This window comes from Falco rusticolus, chromosome 8 (assembly GCF_015220075.1).
Source record: "Falco rusticolus isolate bFalRus1 chromosome 8, bFalRus1.pri, whole genome shotgun sequence".
Classification (NCBI taxonomy): Eukaryota; Metazoa; Chordata; class Aves; order Falconiformes; family Falconidae; genus Falco; species Falco rusticolus.
The window spans coordinates 13,997,853-14,016,549 of NC_051194.1; the positions used below are offsets into that span (position 1 = coordinate 13,997,853).

At 37.0% G+C, this 18,697-nt stretch overlaps 1 protein-coding gene across 2 annotated transcripts in view; it reads left to right on the forward strand.

The window, feature by feature from the left end:
• GABRG2 (gamma-aminobutyric acid type A receptor subunit gamma2) overlaps positions 1-18,697 on the forward strand; it is a 69,011-nt gene that overhangs the window by 15,982 nt on the left and 34,332 nt on the right. For both annotated transcript variants that reach the window (XM_037398154.1, XM_037398153.1), the window contains exons 2-6: positions 7,534-7,682; positions 9,317-9,384; positions 10,417-10,637; positions 14,965-15,047; positions 15,734-15,871. In XM_037398154.1, the coding sequence (XP_037254051.1) occupies positions 7,534-7,682; positions 9,317-9,384; positions 10,417-10,637; positions 14,965-15,047; positions 15,734-15,871 (659 nt within the window). The remainder of the gene's footprint in view (positions 1-7,533; positions 7,683-9,316; positions 9,385-10,416; positions 10,638-14,964; positions 15,048-15,733; positions 15,872-18,697) is intronic.

The following is an 18,697-nucleotide window of genomic DNA, read 5'->3' on the forward strand; positions in this document are numbered from 1 at the left end:
CTCACACCTGTAGACCAAAAAAATCTATTCTAAACCTCAAAAATATGTTCAGGAGGGTTACTCAATAAACAAAATGCTAACATTTCTAGCACCTCACTTGTTTGTTTATAAACATTGACAGATAGTGATGTGAAGTTGACTATATCATGAATGATCGGTTCCAGAAGTGACTTCCTTCTGGGTGAAATTGCCATGCTGGCAAAACATAGAAAAAGGTTGTGCAAGTATTCTGAAAAGCCATGAATATGAGTGCTTCATAGGGTATTACAGAACAAGAATCTTTATGCTTTCATTTTTCAAATCTAATGGAGCAATAGGATTGGTTTTTTAGAGCTAATGTTGTTTAAATAGAAGGCTGGAGGGCATCCATGTTTCCCTAATCTTACTCACTGAGAACAGAATTAAGCTTTTTGCTCCTCTTGTTAATTTATAGTGAGATTTTAGAGCAATCTTTTCTAAAAGCGATGTACGTTATTGGGGAAGAGAGATTACATATAGTGTTAACAGATGACAATTACATGCAATAAAATACAGCCAGAAAAAATGAAGAGAGTTCACACTAAAAAAGACCTAGTCGGATTGCATTTCAGTAATGGCCATTAACTTAACTCCATCTCTTGAGCTCTCCCAGCTATAGCAGAAAGTTGCAGGAGCTGAATAACAGCAACAGGCAAAAATGATTCCCCAAGTGCCTTAGATTTCACACGCAGAGATGCATAGAACAGTTTTAAAAGAAATGAAAGAAAGAGGAGAAAAGCAGATGGAAGGGGAGAGGAAGGTAAACCAAAAAATAAAACTGAAGTTCACCTAATTTCGTTATACCTTTTTACAACTAGATATAGCTAGATAATTTAAAATAAAGTAGAAAATTAACTCTAACTAACCCCATGATGCAGAAGAATATCTGAATCTATTTCTCTCTTTTATTTCTAATCCTTTCCTTCTCTTGCCACTAAAATGAATAGCCATAACATTAGTAAAAAGAGATACGTAATTATATAACTTCCAGTAAACAAAATGTAAGAAAACATATTTATACAAAGTTCCAGCTCAAAAAAAAAAAAAAAAAAAAAGAAAAAAAAAATTGAAATAATCATCTTAAGTTATGGAGGCTTATCTGAATCATCTGATCACATTTTAGACTCCTCCAGAGTTCTCAGAAGTATAAATGCTTCACTTCAAGCTCAGGCTGTTCAAAGTGAATGATGTGTGCTTGTTGCTATAATTACCTCTCTTGTTCCATACTGGCTATACAAGTTTGTTTCATCCCTCTACATTTTCCTGTCCTCCCTGGGGGTAGCATAGATTTCCTCTCTCTGCCCACAAGTTTTATACTGTGGTATAACACAGTTTTTGTCAACTGCATTGGTCTTTTCTCATAGATCTGAAGATGGAAATCCTTTATTTAACCAACGTGCCTGAACTTTCTGCTGGAGAAACAGATTCTAGACTAGGTGCAACATTTCAGCTTTTGGTTCTTTGCCAGGACTGCTAACGCTGGTCCCTGTTTGTGGTAAATTTGGTGACAATTGGCCATGAGCCCATTTTATTGTTCCTGGAAATATTTAAAAAGGGACAATAATCCTCATGCTCACTCATGACTTGAAACCAATCAATTGTGCAATGCAAAATCTGCACTGCGATTTTTCAGTACAGTGAACTAGAAAACACAGTAAATACTATAAACTGGTTTTATTGAAAACACTCTCAATAAATGCACTCCAAAGGGCTTTTTTAAAAAGAGTTTTCACAAACTTACAGAAAGGAAATAAAAAACAAGTTAAATTTTTAATTTTCAACCTTTCTGTGTAAACACTTGCTGTAGCCACATTCATCTGAATCTGCAAGTATGGAAAATAGATGCTCTAACTATAACTACAAAGGGCTAAAATTTATGAAGTAATAATGTGCAGCCACTGTGAGTGCACGTCTTGGGGAAGGTGTAGAATGGCTGTAGGATAAACCAGTTTGCTATGATTGAAAGTTTTATGGCGACAAATACAAAAAAATAATTGCCATGTAATATTTTAGAAGGCTGTGAAGAGGTTTAAGAATTGGAATGCTTTACTCAAAATGGCTGACAAGTACCAGCGAGGAGACTGAGAGCTGCTCAATGACTAGCAGAAGGCTTGTAAAATCCACAGCATGATACTTAGCTGCTGTGTTGCTGCGTATCATCCTGTTCAGTGGAAAACAGCGTAAATATTCACAGGAATCTAGCCAGTCTTTAAATCTCATTGTAGGCATTGTTTTCAGAAATGACTGTTTGATTACTGCCAATCTAGGACTTTCATGTGCTATAATGACTGAAAAGTAATCAGCTGGGAGTACTCGTTTGTGCTACTCTAGTAATTTCTGGGTTTAGAATACCCATTTTGAGACTTGTGTGCTCAGTCCCTATGCCATCTTAGTGTTTCGGCTGATTTTTTTGACAAATAAACTTAAGTGTTTAATTAGGGTTAAACTAATTAGTTGTTGGCTATTCAGTGCCGCTACAGGTCTTTTTCTTCAGGCACTTTGTGGCTACTCAGATTCTGCTTATAAACAGCAATGTAATAACAAGCAGATTCCAGGAGGGTTAATGGACTTTTGTGTGAAGTTTCTTAATAGAACACATGGAAATAGTTAAAAATAATTCTCTACGTAGAAAAGTTAAAGGACTGAGCCACAGCAAGTACAAAATGGTATATCTTATTTAAAATCATAGGAATTATAGAGATTTTGACCAGCTAAATATATGACCTCACATTTGAATGTTGAAAGACTGAGCAGTCCTGGTAGATTTTTGCATCAAAGAGTATAATTTCCCTTCTACTACTTGTAAAAAGTTGTGAAAATCATGTCCCTGTGGATTACAAAATTTTTGAAAGAGATATCCTATGTGAGTTATTGCTCACTAATGAAATAAGATGTGCACAATCTGTCCCTCAGCTTAGACTGAAAAATTTTTGCTGCTGTCCGTGATTTTAAATAATGTACAGTGTATCTTTAACAACATATGGTAGTGTCTTTGCAAGAAATGTGATGTATGATTCTTCTGGAAATTACATTAGAGTGTCTCTGATATAGATCTCACAGAACAGCAGAGATCATCAAAACTTATAATGCTGACTTTCTGTTAAAAATTAACAAACACAGTAGTTTGAAATGGATAATCCATGCTTTATTTAAACAAAATTTAAACAAAAGGACTTGAAAGGATACTAATGTAAGACAGCTAAATAACATTAATATAATTATTTGTTAAATGTTACTAAAGTTACGGTTATTTTTACATAGGTATCAATCTTACTTTCATGGAAGCCAAAACAAAAAAGAAATTATAAATCACACTGAATCTATTAAAAACAGGAATGGATTCCCAAACTGTAATGTGGACTTCCATGGTTTTGGACTGCTAAGAGAATAGTGCATTGCTACATTAATGAAACCTGTAACTAATGGGCTTTGCTGTGTCTTCTGGACAAGGTTCAGAAAAAAAATTATTTTCCTAACACATCAATGATTCCTCAGCAGAGATATCCTCTTGGCCTGATTGAACTAATCTTCTGCTGTTTCAATATGTTTCAACATATTTCTAGAATAGAAATAACGCCTTTACATTAGGGAGTCTGTAAAAGAGGCTATGCCAATGAAATAGGGTATCTTTCATTAGTACTTCATCCTTTGCTTGAACCCAGTTTAACCTGTAGGCTTAACTACTTTACTTAACTACTAAAAAGTAGGCACCTTTGCCCACAGAAGTTACCCTTGCTCCGTCAATGATTATATGTTGCCCAGATGGTATTGCAAAAAACTTAATGGATGATGCACCAGCAAAGATCTGGAGAATCTGGTCCTGAACATTTGGTTTGTGTAATCTCAGTTTGTGCTAAAGTGACACTTCACCAATGGGCGCTCAAAACAGATATATAAACGTTGTAAATTGAGTAACAACTTTTTAAAAGCAGAATTAGGATTTGTATGTGTATTTCATAGTGAGAAAGATAAGAAACATGAGTTAAAACTCTTTTTAGCCCTTGCTGTGGTAAAAACCACATTCGCAGAATGAGGTTTGTATGTAATTGTAGAGTGAGATGCCAATTCATGGATCTTTACAGATTTTTTCAAAAAAACCTTTCAAAATATGACTCAATCTTGTGCTGTCATTCCCCTCAAATACTTGTGTAGCCTAAATTATTGCACTTTCTGACCTAAATTAGTAAACGCTTATTAGTCTGTAGAGATTTCTGCCCTCTATCTGCTTTGTGAACATGTATTTCAAGTAATTTGACACCTACAAAGAGCCCCCCCAGATGTTAAGCACACTCATGTTTGTTACATATATATATATATATATATTAAAAAAAATATATATATGTAAGTAATTACAACCATAGTCACCTAATTCAGGCTTAGCTGGCAAATTGAGGAGGGATTGGACCACATGTCCTTCAAAAGTGCTTTCTGACTTTAATTACTATATGACTTGAAGTTTCACATTTGGGTTCTGACCTTCTTAAGCCACCTCTTTTTGAAATAGGGAACCAGGATTTATATAGAGCAATTTTGCAGACATCTTGGAATGGCATTGCCAGAAGTGGGAATATTTCACACAATGAGATTTTGTATCAGTATCTGAAACATTGACTTTCAAAAAATTATACTGTAATCTGCAAATAGGTAAATATATGTTTCTTTGCATACCTGCATTCCTAGATTTGAAAAATTCTAGCAGTCATAAAAATAAAACCAGACTTTAATGTGCATTTGGGTATAATCTGGACTTTATTGAATTTGTTCTGGACAGTAAAAGCACTTGGAAAATGTAGGCCATATAATCAGAAGGACTGGTCTGAAAGTCTTGAGGAGATGAAAAGGGCTTTGTCATTATAACTTTCATTAGCATTAATGGAAATTAAAGCAGCTAAAACCCTGCTTATCTAGATAAAGATGCACCTCTGATTGTTCAGACTTGTGTGCAGTTTTACACAGACAGACATTTAGACAATTGGATACCCATGCTAACTTATGATCCGCTTGGAATTTGGATAAAAGCTGGAATTCAGAGCCCTTTTTCCCTAGTTACGTTGGCTATGTTCCCCCTCTATCACACTAATCTCATAAAGCATTTGCTGTTTTTTAAGATTTGGAGCACCAAAATGACTTACAATGGCAGATAAGCAAACAAATAGCTATTTCTTTCCTACAAATAATTAGCAAGAAGAAATGGAAGTTTTACTGACTGTGGGTTGCTGTTCAATAAGGTTGTTTGAGATTTGAGACAAGTGCTATACAAATGTAATTTTTTATCTTCTAATCTTGCACTATCCAGCACATCGGACTCTACTAACTAGCTGCTTGACTTCTGAAGCTTTCTTATTAGATGAGTATTCAGGAACACATTGTCTTTGTGAAAGAATGCATTTGATTTACTTTTTTTTCCCCATTCAGAAAAAACTATTCTTTCCAGAGAATGGATGTTTAATTTGTTATAAAACAGAAGTATGGCTTTTTATACTGAAATCTAGCCTTTTTCATTCACTTTGCACAGACTGAAAACATAAAATCTAGTACCTTCTGTTTGCAAAGACTTTATTTAGAAGGATTTCCTTTCCTGCAGGAGGGAAAACCTTGCTTCAGTTACATTCCCTTGAATTACAATTAGATCTTTGAACTCCAGACAGCTGAATAAACAGATTTCCCCCACCAATTTAATTATCCTGGCCTGTCAGTACCAGCAGAATACTATATAGCACATGGCCAATTAAAACTCCGCTTCTGATTGCCTCTAAAACACTACAAGTTCAGGCCTGTGTAGCCAGAGGAAGGAGGTCAGATTGCCTATTCCCAATCTGGGAAGCTGAAGCTCCCAGAGGCATATCAATGGCACAGGATGGGTTACGTGGTACCTGGAGGCTGCAGTCAGTGGTACTCAGTATATGTAACGAAGGCACAGATTAATCTAGCTTCACTAGAAGCTTCCAGGCTCAGTTCAATGCTATGCAAGACTGGCTGTCTTGTGCGTGCTGTGTATTCCTAGTTGTTACAGCCCTATGCGCAGCCTCAGGCTGCTTCAAATTTCACTGTACCTTCAGCATCTCCTCAGAAGCAGAGCCTTATACAGAGGCACAGATGTGCCATGGCTCTTTCCTTGTAGGCTGTGCCATGGGCAAGAAAGGAGCTAAAGCCTCATTCATATTTCAGTTATATTTGTACAGTTGGCTTACAGCTCCCAAATGCCCAGCATGGGAAAGCCTTCAGGCCGTCCACTCTAGGTAGGTCTAAGCAGGATGCAGCAGGACAGCACTGTAGGGAGGAGTGGGCCAGACCTCATAGAGCGAAGATCTCTGTTAACAGAATGGCACTCTGAGACTAGTCATCCCCTCAGTATTGCACCCATGGCCATGGTCAGCTGCATCTGCTTTCAGTCTTGCCTGCCAATCATGAGTTCCAGCCCCCACGGGAATCTAATTCTCTCTGTTCTTTCCCATTTCTGTACAGATTCTAGCTGAAACAGGAAAAAAGTTACTTTTTCTGCTTTGTACCCATGTGTATACAAACTCCACCCACTGGCTGAAGACATTTGTAGTATTATTAGGTTTTTCACATCCATCAGAATTCAAACTTTGTCACAGAAGCAGGTCAAGAAAGAAGGGCACTGGCATATTATGGAGAAAACTTATAGTTACTTAGCACTACTTAGATGATTACCACTGACATTCTGAAATTAATCTGATTTCATTCTGATGACATTCTGAAGTGAATCTGATGATGTCATATTCTAAAATAGTTTCTATGTTCTTCTCTAGAACTGGAGGCACAGATTCTGAGAAAACAGAACATTATTAAGGCTAGTCTATACATTTCTTATTCCTATCTTGCCCTTTATACTGTGCCAAACAGGTTGAATTATACTAGATCTGTCATACTACCCAGCAGCAGAAAGAAAACTGGTAGACAGACTTTATATCCTCTCTGGGTTTTGGTTAGCAAAAGTGGAAATGAAAACCATTGGCAAAAAAATGTGCTGAACTTTCTAAATGTACAATAAGCTCAAGTTCATCAGAGTGGAGAAAAGCTGTGTGACTGCTTGTTTGAATGACTCTAATTATTGGTCTTGTCAGTAATGTCTTGCATCAAAACTGTTCTTTCAAAGAGAAGTAACGCAACAACACTGTGTACATACTAAGTGATATTTTGGTGGAGAGTTACATAAGCTAAGTGACAATTAGATTTGTTTCGTAGCAGGTCCCACCTGAGTCAGTGAGAAGAAAAAGTAGGTATGCCAAAGGTGATAAGCGTTGATGTTCTTTTGAATAGACAGAATATGATCTCAACTGTGCTAAAAGGAAATGTTGCTGAAGTGAACTGTAACCTCAACTGTTATGTGACATCTTTGTTGTGAGTGTCCTTTCATAAAGCAAGCAATTTTTCAATGTTTTGTACAGTACTGTTAAAACCTGATTTATGTGTGTATTATCTCCAAAAAGATTGCCTACAAACTCATGTTTTTCAAAGCTTTCCATTTCTTCATTTTTATATCTTTAACAGTTCCACCCAAAAGGGAGATGATGATTATGAAGATTACACATCAAATAAGACTTGGGTTTTGACTCCCAAAGTCCATGAGAGTGATGTCACTCTTATTTTAAATGGCCTGCTGGAAGGATATGACAACAAGTTGAGACCTGACATAGGAGGTATGTTGAGTTTCTTTGCAGACCACTTTTTATTGAGCAGTGTAGAGAAAGAATTTTCATTCCATATTATGCTACACAGGAAGGAGAATCCATTCACAATAGTTATTAAAACAAAATCAATGTAGTAAAACATCAGTTTCAGGAAAAGTCGTTGTGATTTTAGAAGCTGACATAAATTAAGATTGCTAAATCTATCCTCAGACATCTTATAAGACTGTTGTGATTTGCTGAATCAGACTGCTTGTAATGCACCTGCATAGAAAGTGTGGAATTTAACTTCTGGGAAATAGAAAAGCAAGTTTTTATCTTATTTTTATATCTCAGAATCACAAATAACATATTGGAAAGGAAGATCAAAATGAGAATAACGCAGCCTAGTCCTGGCATGATGCGATGAACACAGACAGAGCCTCTAAAAGCAGCAGGTCTGCATTGACTGATGCAGCAGGGGCCCTCACTTGCACAGCAGGGCAAGAAGTGACTGGGGAATGCGATACAGAGGAAGCGGTCCACGAAAGATAACTGCAGCCGAGTAAGGCCAACTTCCCTAGATTTCCCCCACAGCCAAAATAAGTAGATAGAACAAAGCCTGCACTTCTCATGGCAGTCTCATTTGACTTTTGCAGGGATCTTCCCCTCCACCGATTACTGAGGCAGCTCAAAGAGAGAAATCTCCCTGCGTTGCTGCAAGTCAGTTTGAGAAGGCACTATGTGTGCACAGAACAGGCAGGCAATACCTCTGTAGAAGAGGATACAGTAGTAATAAGATTACAGAAATACACAAAGAGAATTCATGGATGTGGCAGGCAGAGGAAAGCAGAGAGCAGCAAGGTTAATGAAGGAAGCTGTTTCAAACAAGTTTGTAGAGGTTTATAAACTAAGGATTTTTTCACAGTGAGGGATGAGTATTTAACCTTCGATGTATGTATATAGTGTAAATTAGCAGAGGAATTTGTCTTACTCTCCCAGTCCAAGACTTTAGAGAACAGAGAGGAATTAAGCCTTCATAAAGGCACCCGGGAAAAAAACAATCATGTTTTAGTCAAGGTGTATAAGAATAATAAAGCTACAATTGAGTAATTTCGAAGTAAATTAATCTAACAACTGTTTTTCATTCATGTTTTAGAGCCCTGAGTATTATTTTTCACTTTGGGCTCATGAAATTGTTACTTACCTACAGCCATCTCTGCAGGCAACAGCAGTCATGTTGCATTCGGCATTATAATGTAAAATGAGTGATGCAAGAAAGACATCATAAGAATATGTAAGGATATGTTTGCTTTCATTGATAGTGTTTTGTTAGGTGTGTTGTTGTGACCTGACACAAAATATACATACTCTCAGTCAGATATGACTCAGTCTAAGGTAAGGACACTGGGTTTAGTATTTGTTCTCATAGTATAAGTGAAATCACTCTGATAGAATAAAAGATATAAAATTTGTCTCAGACTGTTTCTAATTAATTTCAAACTGGAGGCATCATTCAAATTTATATTTGTTGTATATACACATTTAAATGTGAGGCAAACATAGCTACACAAAAGAGATACTATAATAATCTTTTGCTTGTGTTTGACTTTTATGTAGTTGATTTTGACCTTCACTCATGTTTCTGATTCTTGTTTCTCTTACAGTTAAACCGACGGTAATTCACACTGACATGTATGTAAATAGCATTGGGCCTGTGAATGCTATCAATATGGTAGGTAAATGGTTGCCAATTTTCCTATAATGTTCACTTTGTTATAAAGCCTCCTTCATGACATTACAAAGTTTCCATTAGTTTTAATGTTGTCAAAACATCAATGTTTTAATGTGATATACCTATATTATTTTTAAAATCTATTATTATTATTATTATTATTTTATTATTATTATTACGGATGTGAGGATTATATGAACTATGAATCTCTACAAGACAGGGAAACTGAGCTATATGCTGAAAAGAATGTAATAATAATACTTTTAATATATCCTCACACTTCTATGCGCTCTACTTCCAAGCACTTTCTGACAGTTTAACTCCTGTAAAACTGAGTTTCCAGGTTGATACAAAATAAGGAAAGCCATCTACCAGTGACATTGCCACTCTTGCCACCAAGATATAAAAAGAAAAAAGCCTAAATCCTCTCTCCTCTCTCTTTCCAGAGTTCTTACAGGAAAAATTAATTATAACTTTATACAGGCGAGGGAAAGTGATCTAGCCTTAGCACAATGTCTACTTCATTCCTGTGGTTTTCATGTGTAGAAAATGTCATATTGCTCTTTTCCATTCAACATTTCCCTTTGCACCTTCTGGCTGCCCAGTGGTGCCAGGGAAAGTGTGACTTCACCACTACTGATATTAACTGGGGGGCACAGGCAATTAAGGCACTCAAGAAGTCAGCTCAAATTTTTCCTGTCCTAGATCCAAGAGAATAAGCCAGTGTTCTCTGACCTGATCAGGTGTGGGTTGAGGTGCAGGGACATGGAATTAGAAAGGTGTATATAACACTCAACTGCATCTTAGTTGTACTTGTTAATGGGCAGTGGGAAAATAACAGAATAAATTGTTTTTAAACAATAATATTTGGTAAACCATGCCCTTAAAAATTGTTTTTATGAGTTCTAGTATCACCTTTTGTAGTTCTTTTTTTTTTCTTTTTTTTTGGTATGAAATTAAGTAAAGCATATCAGGACTTGCGTGAAATGCTCAGTGCTATGTTTTCATCAGTATTTCTGGTTAACACAACAGGAATATACAATTGATATATTTTTCGCTCAAACGTGGTATGACAGACGTCTGAAGTTCAACAGCACTATAAAAGTGCTCAGATTAAACAGCAACATGGTTGGGAAGATCTGGATACCAGACACATTTTTCCGTAATTCCAAGAAAGCTGATGCTCATTGGATAACAACTCCTAACAGGATGCTCAGGATCTGGAATGACGGCAGAGTGTTGTACACATTGAGGTATTTATACCTGACTTTAATTTCAGTTTCTCTAGGGAAAGCCAAAGAGAAAGGCCCTGTGAATTTAGGTAATTTGATATTAACCTGAAGGAAAAAACATTGTTTTTTCCTATTTACTTATGCATACAACCCTGAAAAAGGGAAATATTTAGAATGTCTGCATGCAATTTATTTTATATAGAAACAGTAAAGAGTTTTTCATTCTTGCTATAGATTGTACTATCTCACTCCACAACAGTCATGTTCCTATGCTAAAATGAATATAAGCATTGTTATAGTAATTAATCTTCATTTTCAGGTACGTTGTATTGTTTGCCACTGGTTTGGTCTATATTACCTTTTACCTTTTTATTGGGTTAAACTGACTAATTCAAAATATCCTTGAATTAAGTAGACGGTATAAAAAGAGGTATAAAAATATTATATACCCCCAAGGCTGCTTTTTCTGAATTGATTACAATTTAGCTAGGTGAAGCTCCACCCTGCAAAAGCATTTCCTTCTTCAAATATCTTATGAAAATAAGATTTATCGTCACAGCGTTGGTCATTTAAAGTTTACTCCAAAACCTACAGATAAGCCCTGTTCCACTAAAACCTTCATGAATCTGAACTTGATATGCTCATCTCCAGATTTCTTAGCCACATGTATAGCTTTTCTTTTGAGTGCCTTTAAAGAGTACCTTTAAAAACTATCTTTTCAATAATTAAGTTATGCATATACCTATATTTAAGTGTAACATATGCAGTATCTAACAACTCAAATATCATATTCCCTATGACCATGATACTTCCTAAATGTGAAAATCCTAAGTGCATTTTTGTTTTACCTTTTCTTACATGTAATATAGTATTTGCTTCTATGTAAAATGTAAAGACAATATTTGTTCAAGAGACTTTATCATTTAAAATGAGAGTACAGAATCCAAGATATTTGATATAAGACCATCTGAGTTTTTGACTGCATTTTTCCAGTGTTTTTTTCACTTTTTTTTTTTACTGGGTGCCAAAAATAAAGTTTTGAAAAAAAGTATACTCATTATAATTTTAATGAATAGATCTGAAGATTTGGTTAAGACAGTCTTTTAATGTTGCAACTGTCTGAAAGACAAAAATAAGTTTTATTTCACAGTTATTTTACATTCATTACATATTGCATCACCAGAAGAGATAACAGAATGATCAGAATTAAAATACAGTGCAAATCAAAGTCAGTCTGATACAGAAGATCCTCGGTCCACTTTTGAAATGCTAAATTTGGACTTAGCTACAGTACTGTGTCTTTGGATTTCATTACCTTTCACTTCCAACCCCTCAGTTTCTTTCATTAGAAAGAGATATATCTGCTAGAATTTAGAAACAGTTATCTGTTATTAACTTATACCTAGTAGTTCTAGTGAGCCACAGCAAGCACCAGTAAGGATTCCACCTACATTAATCCAGAAGTGGAATTTGATAGTATCATCACGGATCTGGGATTCTGTCTTGAAGAGAAGATGGCTTTGGAAAAGCCGCTTTATTTTCTCAATCACCTCCCCCCAGGCTCAAGAACAGTCCATCCTGACCAGCAGGAATTTATGTAAAGTTATCAGGAAGACTGGATGGATCAGCACAAAGCTCCTCACAAAACTCAAATGTGAAAAGAAAATGTACTAGAGGTGGAAGCAGGGGCAAGTGACCCAGGAGGAATACAGAGATACTGTCCCAGCACTCAGGGACAGGGTTAGAAAAGCCAAAGTTTGTCTGGAGTCAGATTTGACGTAGGACGTGAAAGCAAGAGGGGTTTCTACACTTATACCTTCAGCAAAAGGAAGACCAGTGAAAATGTGGGTGCAATGCTTCACATGAATGGGGACCTTGTCACAAAGGACAGCGAAAATGCCAAGGTACACAATGCCTTCTCTGCCTCAGTCTTTACTGGTAAACCCCTGCCTTCAGCAATCCCATGCCCCTGAGATCAGTATGAAAGTGGAGCAAGGAAGGAGGATCAGGTATGGGCTAAAACAGTTGACATTAAGGTGGATTAAATGTACCTGAACTGGCAGGCTCAAAGTTTTGGGAGCAGTGGCATGAAGGCCAACTGAGAAGCAGTCACTAGTGATGTACTCCCCAGTTTTGTACCGGGCCAAATAATTTACATCTTCACATCTTCGTTTAAGACCTGGACAATAGGACAGAGTGCACCCTCAGCACGTCTGCACATAATACATAACTGGGAAGAGTGAGTGGTATATCATAGGCTTGTGCTGTCTCTCAGAGGGACTGCAACATGCTGGAGAAATGGGCCAACAGGAATCTCATGGAGTTCAACAAAGGAAAATGTTGTTCTGAGCCAGGGGAGGAATAACCCCATGCAGCAGTACAGGGTACAGGTTGATCAGGTGAAAAGCACCTTGCAGAAAAAGATCTGGGATCCTGGTGAAGCAAAGGCAAGCAGTGTCCTGGACTGCATTAGGAAGACCGTTGCCAGCATGTCAATGGAGATGATCCTTCTGCTCTGCCCAGCGCTAGTGAGACACATCTGGAGTGCTGGGTCCAGTGTGAGGCTACACGGTACAAAAGGGATATTCACTTACTGGAGCGAGTGCAGTGAAGGCCCAATAAAATGCTGAAGGGCTGGGAGCATCTGATGTGCTGGGAGAGGCTGGGACTATCCAGCTTAGAGAAGAGAAGGCTCAGGAGATCTTATCAAAGTGGATAATGTGGGTGGGGGTAAAGAAGGCAGGGGTTGGAAGGTAAAGAAGGCAGAGACATAATCTCACTGGTATCCAGTGACAGGACAGGAGGCAATGGGCACAAACTGAAGTACAGGAAATTCTGTTTAAATATAAGAAGAAACTTTTTTTACTGTGAGAATGGTCAAGGAGTAGAAGAGATTGCCCAGAAAACTCCACACTTGGAGATGTTCAGAGCCTGGATCATGCTTTGTGTTGAGGAATGAAATCTACTCAATTTCACAAGAGAAAACAAATAAAAACCAGCAGTAAATCTGAGCCTATCCAAAATTCAAAAAGTGTTAAATACGTTCACCAGAGAAAAAGCAATATTGAAGGCAGAACTTAATAATTTTTTGGATCCATACTATAATTTTCTTGAAATGAAACTGAAGATGATGGGAATGAGAAGAGAAATAAAGGGCAATGATATTAGTGCACAGAATCAGCTCTCCTTCTGTGTCACAAACAGAACTTCCCTTAATTTCAAAGGATATCAGATTTGTTCCTAAATCCCTAATGCAGAAAAGTTTCCTTTTGACTTCATTAACTTGATAGCTAGTGACCACAGCATCCCCCTGCATCCCACAGTATGAGACTCAGGGAGTCATTTGCATGCAGTACCTACATGCAACAGCCACCAGATAAACCCAGCTCACACAGTTGCTCATTTGGACACTCAGGAATCAGCAAAGACCAGAATTCTACAGCTTTCCAAGAGACTCATGGAACTAAAAAACACCACTCTGCTCTTCCCCTTCCCCCTTCTTTTTCCTTTTTTCCTCCCTCACCCCACCTCCTCCTCCCCCCTTTCCAAAGTCCAAGTATCATGCAGTTCATGGCAGGGCTGGGGAAGTGTAGGATAGCAGCAGTTAAGGGACTGAATGGAAAATGGTAGAGTCTTTAGCAGGCAAATCAAGGGATACATCTCATATAAATTTTTATTTCTAAAAGTACATGTCTCTACCTGATCTACAGCACCTACACCACCTGAGTTATCATGGAGATTCTCCTGATATTCAGTGGAAATACCTTTCAGTACATTCCTCAGATTTCATTTAACTGTCTTAATTTGGAGTGAAATTAAGTATATCCTCAGAACACCTTTCCACTGGTATGAAGGCAATCTAGATGGCTGTCTTGGATGCAGATGTCTAAATCTGGACTCCCATCCATCATTTTTGAAATAGAATTTTTGTCACGTAAAATGCATTTCTCTAGTGCATTATGGCATGTTGTGACACAGAGATTTGTCATTGCTCATGAGATGACCTGTATATCTACTTATGGATTTGCCAGTCATGAGTAATGCTGCCATTTCAGATGCATGGGAACAGAACTTTAATATCTTATTCTATCACACAATCCAGAAAATAGATGATCAGGGCCTATGTAACCAAAAAAGAAACACTGCTTATCAGTAACCATGAAGTCTTCCTATGCTTGAAATACCCAAATTAAGACATACATATCATTTTGCTTTATATAGATATTATATTTGCATGTTTCATAGTCAGGTTCCATATTAGTAAGAATCTCATTTTGCTTGCCTTGATGTAGTTTTCAGGACAAACTTCTCAAGTACATTCTGCATATCCTGATCTCTTTCTCCTCAGGCTGACAATTGATGCTGAGTGTCAGCTACAGTTACACAACTTCCCAATGGATGCCCATTCCTGCCCCCTGGAATTTTCAAGCTGTAAGTAATATGCCTAGAAATACCCCTTTTCTGATCCATACTGAACCAATTATACATTTATATTTACATACCTACAATCAGTGAGGGTTACCTTCCTAACTAGATATACTCCAATGGTTTTCAGTTTTATTTTGACCTCATCTTCAAGTACATGAATCATGTATGTTCACAAATACAACTAAGGAATGCTACAATTTCTGGGATCTACGTGATTAATTTATGCTTATATCTTAGCATAACAGTAGAAATTTTTGCTTTCAGCGTCAAAGCCTCATGGCCTGATACTTTCTCTCTGCACAGAGGTGTTTTACTATTGCAGTAGTTGGAGCCAAGAGTTTGGCATTTTGCAGTCAGGTCAAGGTGTGAATTCCCAGTCCAGTTGCAGAATTTTTGGCCATAATTGAAGAATATGCAAAATTGTATCCTATTGAGTCTGCAAAACTAAAATACTAATTCTTGAAAAATTACCTCAAGTGTTATTTTAATTTATAATAAGTAAAATAAAATGTAACATTAAATAAAAGACACTACCAAGTATCTTGAGAAAAATATATCTATAATTCAGTTGCAATATGCTTCATCAGTTTTTTTGAGAAATAGGAAATAGGTTTTTTACTCCCCAAAGTACACTAAAATCCCAGCAATGACTGCGAAACAAAGCATTCTGTATTTTCCATTGCAATAAGATGGCTACCCAAGAGAAGAGATCATTTACCAGTGGAAGCGCAGCTCAGTGGAGGTGGGGGACACCAGGTCCTGGAGGCTTTACCAGTTCTCCTTTACAGGATTAAGGAATACAACTGAGGTGGTGAAGACTACTTCAGGTAAGACAACCGATCTGTTTACCTTCAGATTAAGTTAGGATTTTATTTACAGAAAGAAAAAAAAGATGCCTCTGTTTAAAACTTAGCATTGGCACTTCACTGAACCATTACAGGTTTTTAAATACTTATGGAACCATTCAGGCTTTAGTATTTCTGAAGAAAAACTCACAGGAGAAAAAATAAATTGTCCACTCTTGTTCTTCAAGAAATACCTAAAACTGTCAAGAGAAAGCCACTACTACAAGGGTGGTGGTGGTCGTGGTGGTGGTGAGGGGAGTTTCTATCCTGCTTCAGTATAGAAAACAGCACAGCTGAGCCACTAAATGGCAATCTGATACTGATTTGAATATTTTACAATCCTCTTCCACCCTTCAGAAGCAGAAAGTAGGCCTGCACAGAAATGACATTCAAAATCCCAACTGCTTTACTACAGTAGCTCCAAGTTTATTTTGTTCCTGAAAACAGGGCACATTCTACTCTCATTAAAGAGAACAGCCTTACAAATCAGTGTCTCACGTGATTTTCCTGCATATTTCTATCTCCTTGGAAACAAGTAATGGAACTTAACATGATAAATGAGGAAGTACTCAACGTTTAATAAAAATAGCAATTTTAACCCTACTAACTAAGCAGGAAAATACATTCTTCTAGACATATATATTATTACTCGGTGGAAAGAAAATCAGTGAATATGAGAAAGGACACAAAGAGGAATTGTATATTAATATTCTGGTATGTGCCTGATATCCCTTTGCTTTTGATTTCTCAGTTTCAAAAAGACCAGTGAAATGAAAGCAGGTGTTGGTTTTTTTTTTCAGGTTGCTTTTGATTGTTACCTTATTTTATTGTTCTGAAAAATATATTGATTTAAATTCAGACATCTGTGTTAATTCTGACTTCAAAAATATCCCCATCCATTTTATTTCTAAAAGGTCAGGTTGCTATTGTATTCAGAGGGAGAGTGAGATATTCTAGAGTTGAGAGGAGCCTGCTGTGCATTGCACTGGAGTGCAAACAAGGAGGATGAGCATTAGTTCAAGTTCCAGCTCCTGAATCACTGGACATTAAGCACCAATGACATGTTCAGTCTTATGACCAGGGCAAAAATGGGATGAAGCCTCCCAGCTGTAGCCACATTTGTCTTATGGCATCTTCTGCCATTTTAGCTGAGGAAGATATTTAGTCAGCTATTCAAGAAAGCACCTGACCTTTCTCATTTTCCCAGGAAAACAGAAATAAAGGTGTAAAAGAGAGCAGTTTGTGTGGGAGCCATAGCTGCTAATAACCACCATTACATATGACGTGGCAAATTGCTCTTAACGCAAAAAATATAAACAGCAATACATCTCATCTAAGACTGCTCCTGCAACAGGCAAAGCACAAAAGGCAGCAGTGTACCCAAGTGTGGTCTAAGGTCTCATCCTGCCCAGGTTGAAAACTAATTTTATTTCAGCCTTAATTTGAGGATTTCTTATTTGCTCTTCTCTTTCCTTTTCTGCTTCAACCATTCTCTAATAAACATTTTTGTCAGAGATAGAAAGTAATAAAATCTTAACGTGCTTACAAGCTTCAGATCCACTGATTCACCTTGCACTGGTGAATCAAAATCACTCTAATGTTCTGCTAGCGTGAAGAAAGTACGTACTGGGAAACAAATAGTAAAACACAGAAAGCAATAAGATACTAGTATTTTTAGTATTTTATTTGTATTTATAAAAATATATTTATATAATTTAGTATTTTATTAATGAAGTACTAATCACAATGTTGCATCAGTAGTTTTTAATATGACAACACACCAGCCCTTTTAATATACTTTTAAAAAAATCAGCAGCTAGCACGCACTTTAAAGCAGCAAAGAGTCACTCTAGTAAACACTCAATTCATAAGAAGAAATATTTGTGAAAGCTACTCCACCTGCTGAGCTGCTTTCAAAGACCTGCTGAGTATAAAAAAATTGGAAAAATGTCCTGCATATATATTTCTTCTTCTGTTTGATTTGTTTTTATGACCACAGATATGCAAGAAAGTTATATTTGATTTTGATCTAGGTGCAGTATCTAAATAATTAGAAGGTGAGAAAAAAACCCCAAAACAACAAAATAGAGATTGTCATAAATCTGGTCTATCTCCTACAAATATTTTCTTAAAGCTGGTGGAGCTGAAGAGTGTTCATTGCTTACTTAAGTGCCTTATTAGCATGTTGGGAGCTACATGAAGTCCAGCATTCCTCAGCCAGACCCCTACTCTACCTGTAATTACTCTCTTTCATGCACACATTTTCAATAGTTTGCCCAAAAGAAAAGTATTCCAAGCTTATAGATTTATTAGCAACCTATATGCAGCCTGAGTACACAAGTTCAATGTTTGAATGCCCGTACAGCAAAAATAAATCTCGAGACTTTAAGCATCTAAGTGCAGTGCTGCGTACAATACAATCTAGGTACAGACTAATGACAAACTGATCGCTGTCAGTGCTTCACCGGGGTATGAGCTGACGTACAATGGAGGCAGTGGAAAGATAAACGAGATGTTGGAAATACTATACCTCCAAGAACTCTTCCTCAAAACTAAATTTAGTTGACAACACAAACGAAGGAAACCTGAACACAAGAAGGGGGAATTAGAGAATATGAGACTGAACAGTTACAGAACAGGAGACTGGGAGTAGTGTTAATGTATTTGAAACTGGAGTAAAATTTCCATATCTGCATTTACTCCATTTCAAAACAAATACTTGTTCCCAGCTTCATGCTTCCTAGTAACTAACGCACTTTAGTTCCTGAGGGCTATGCTTGCTTGGTGACTGGAGCAGAGAAGAGAATC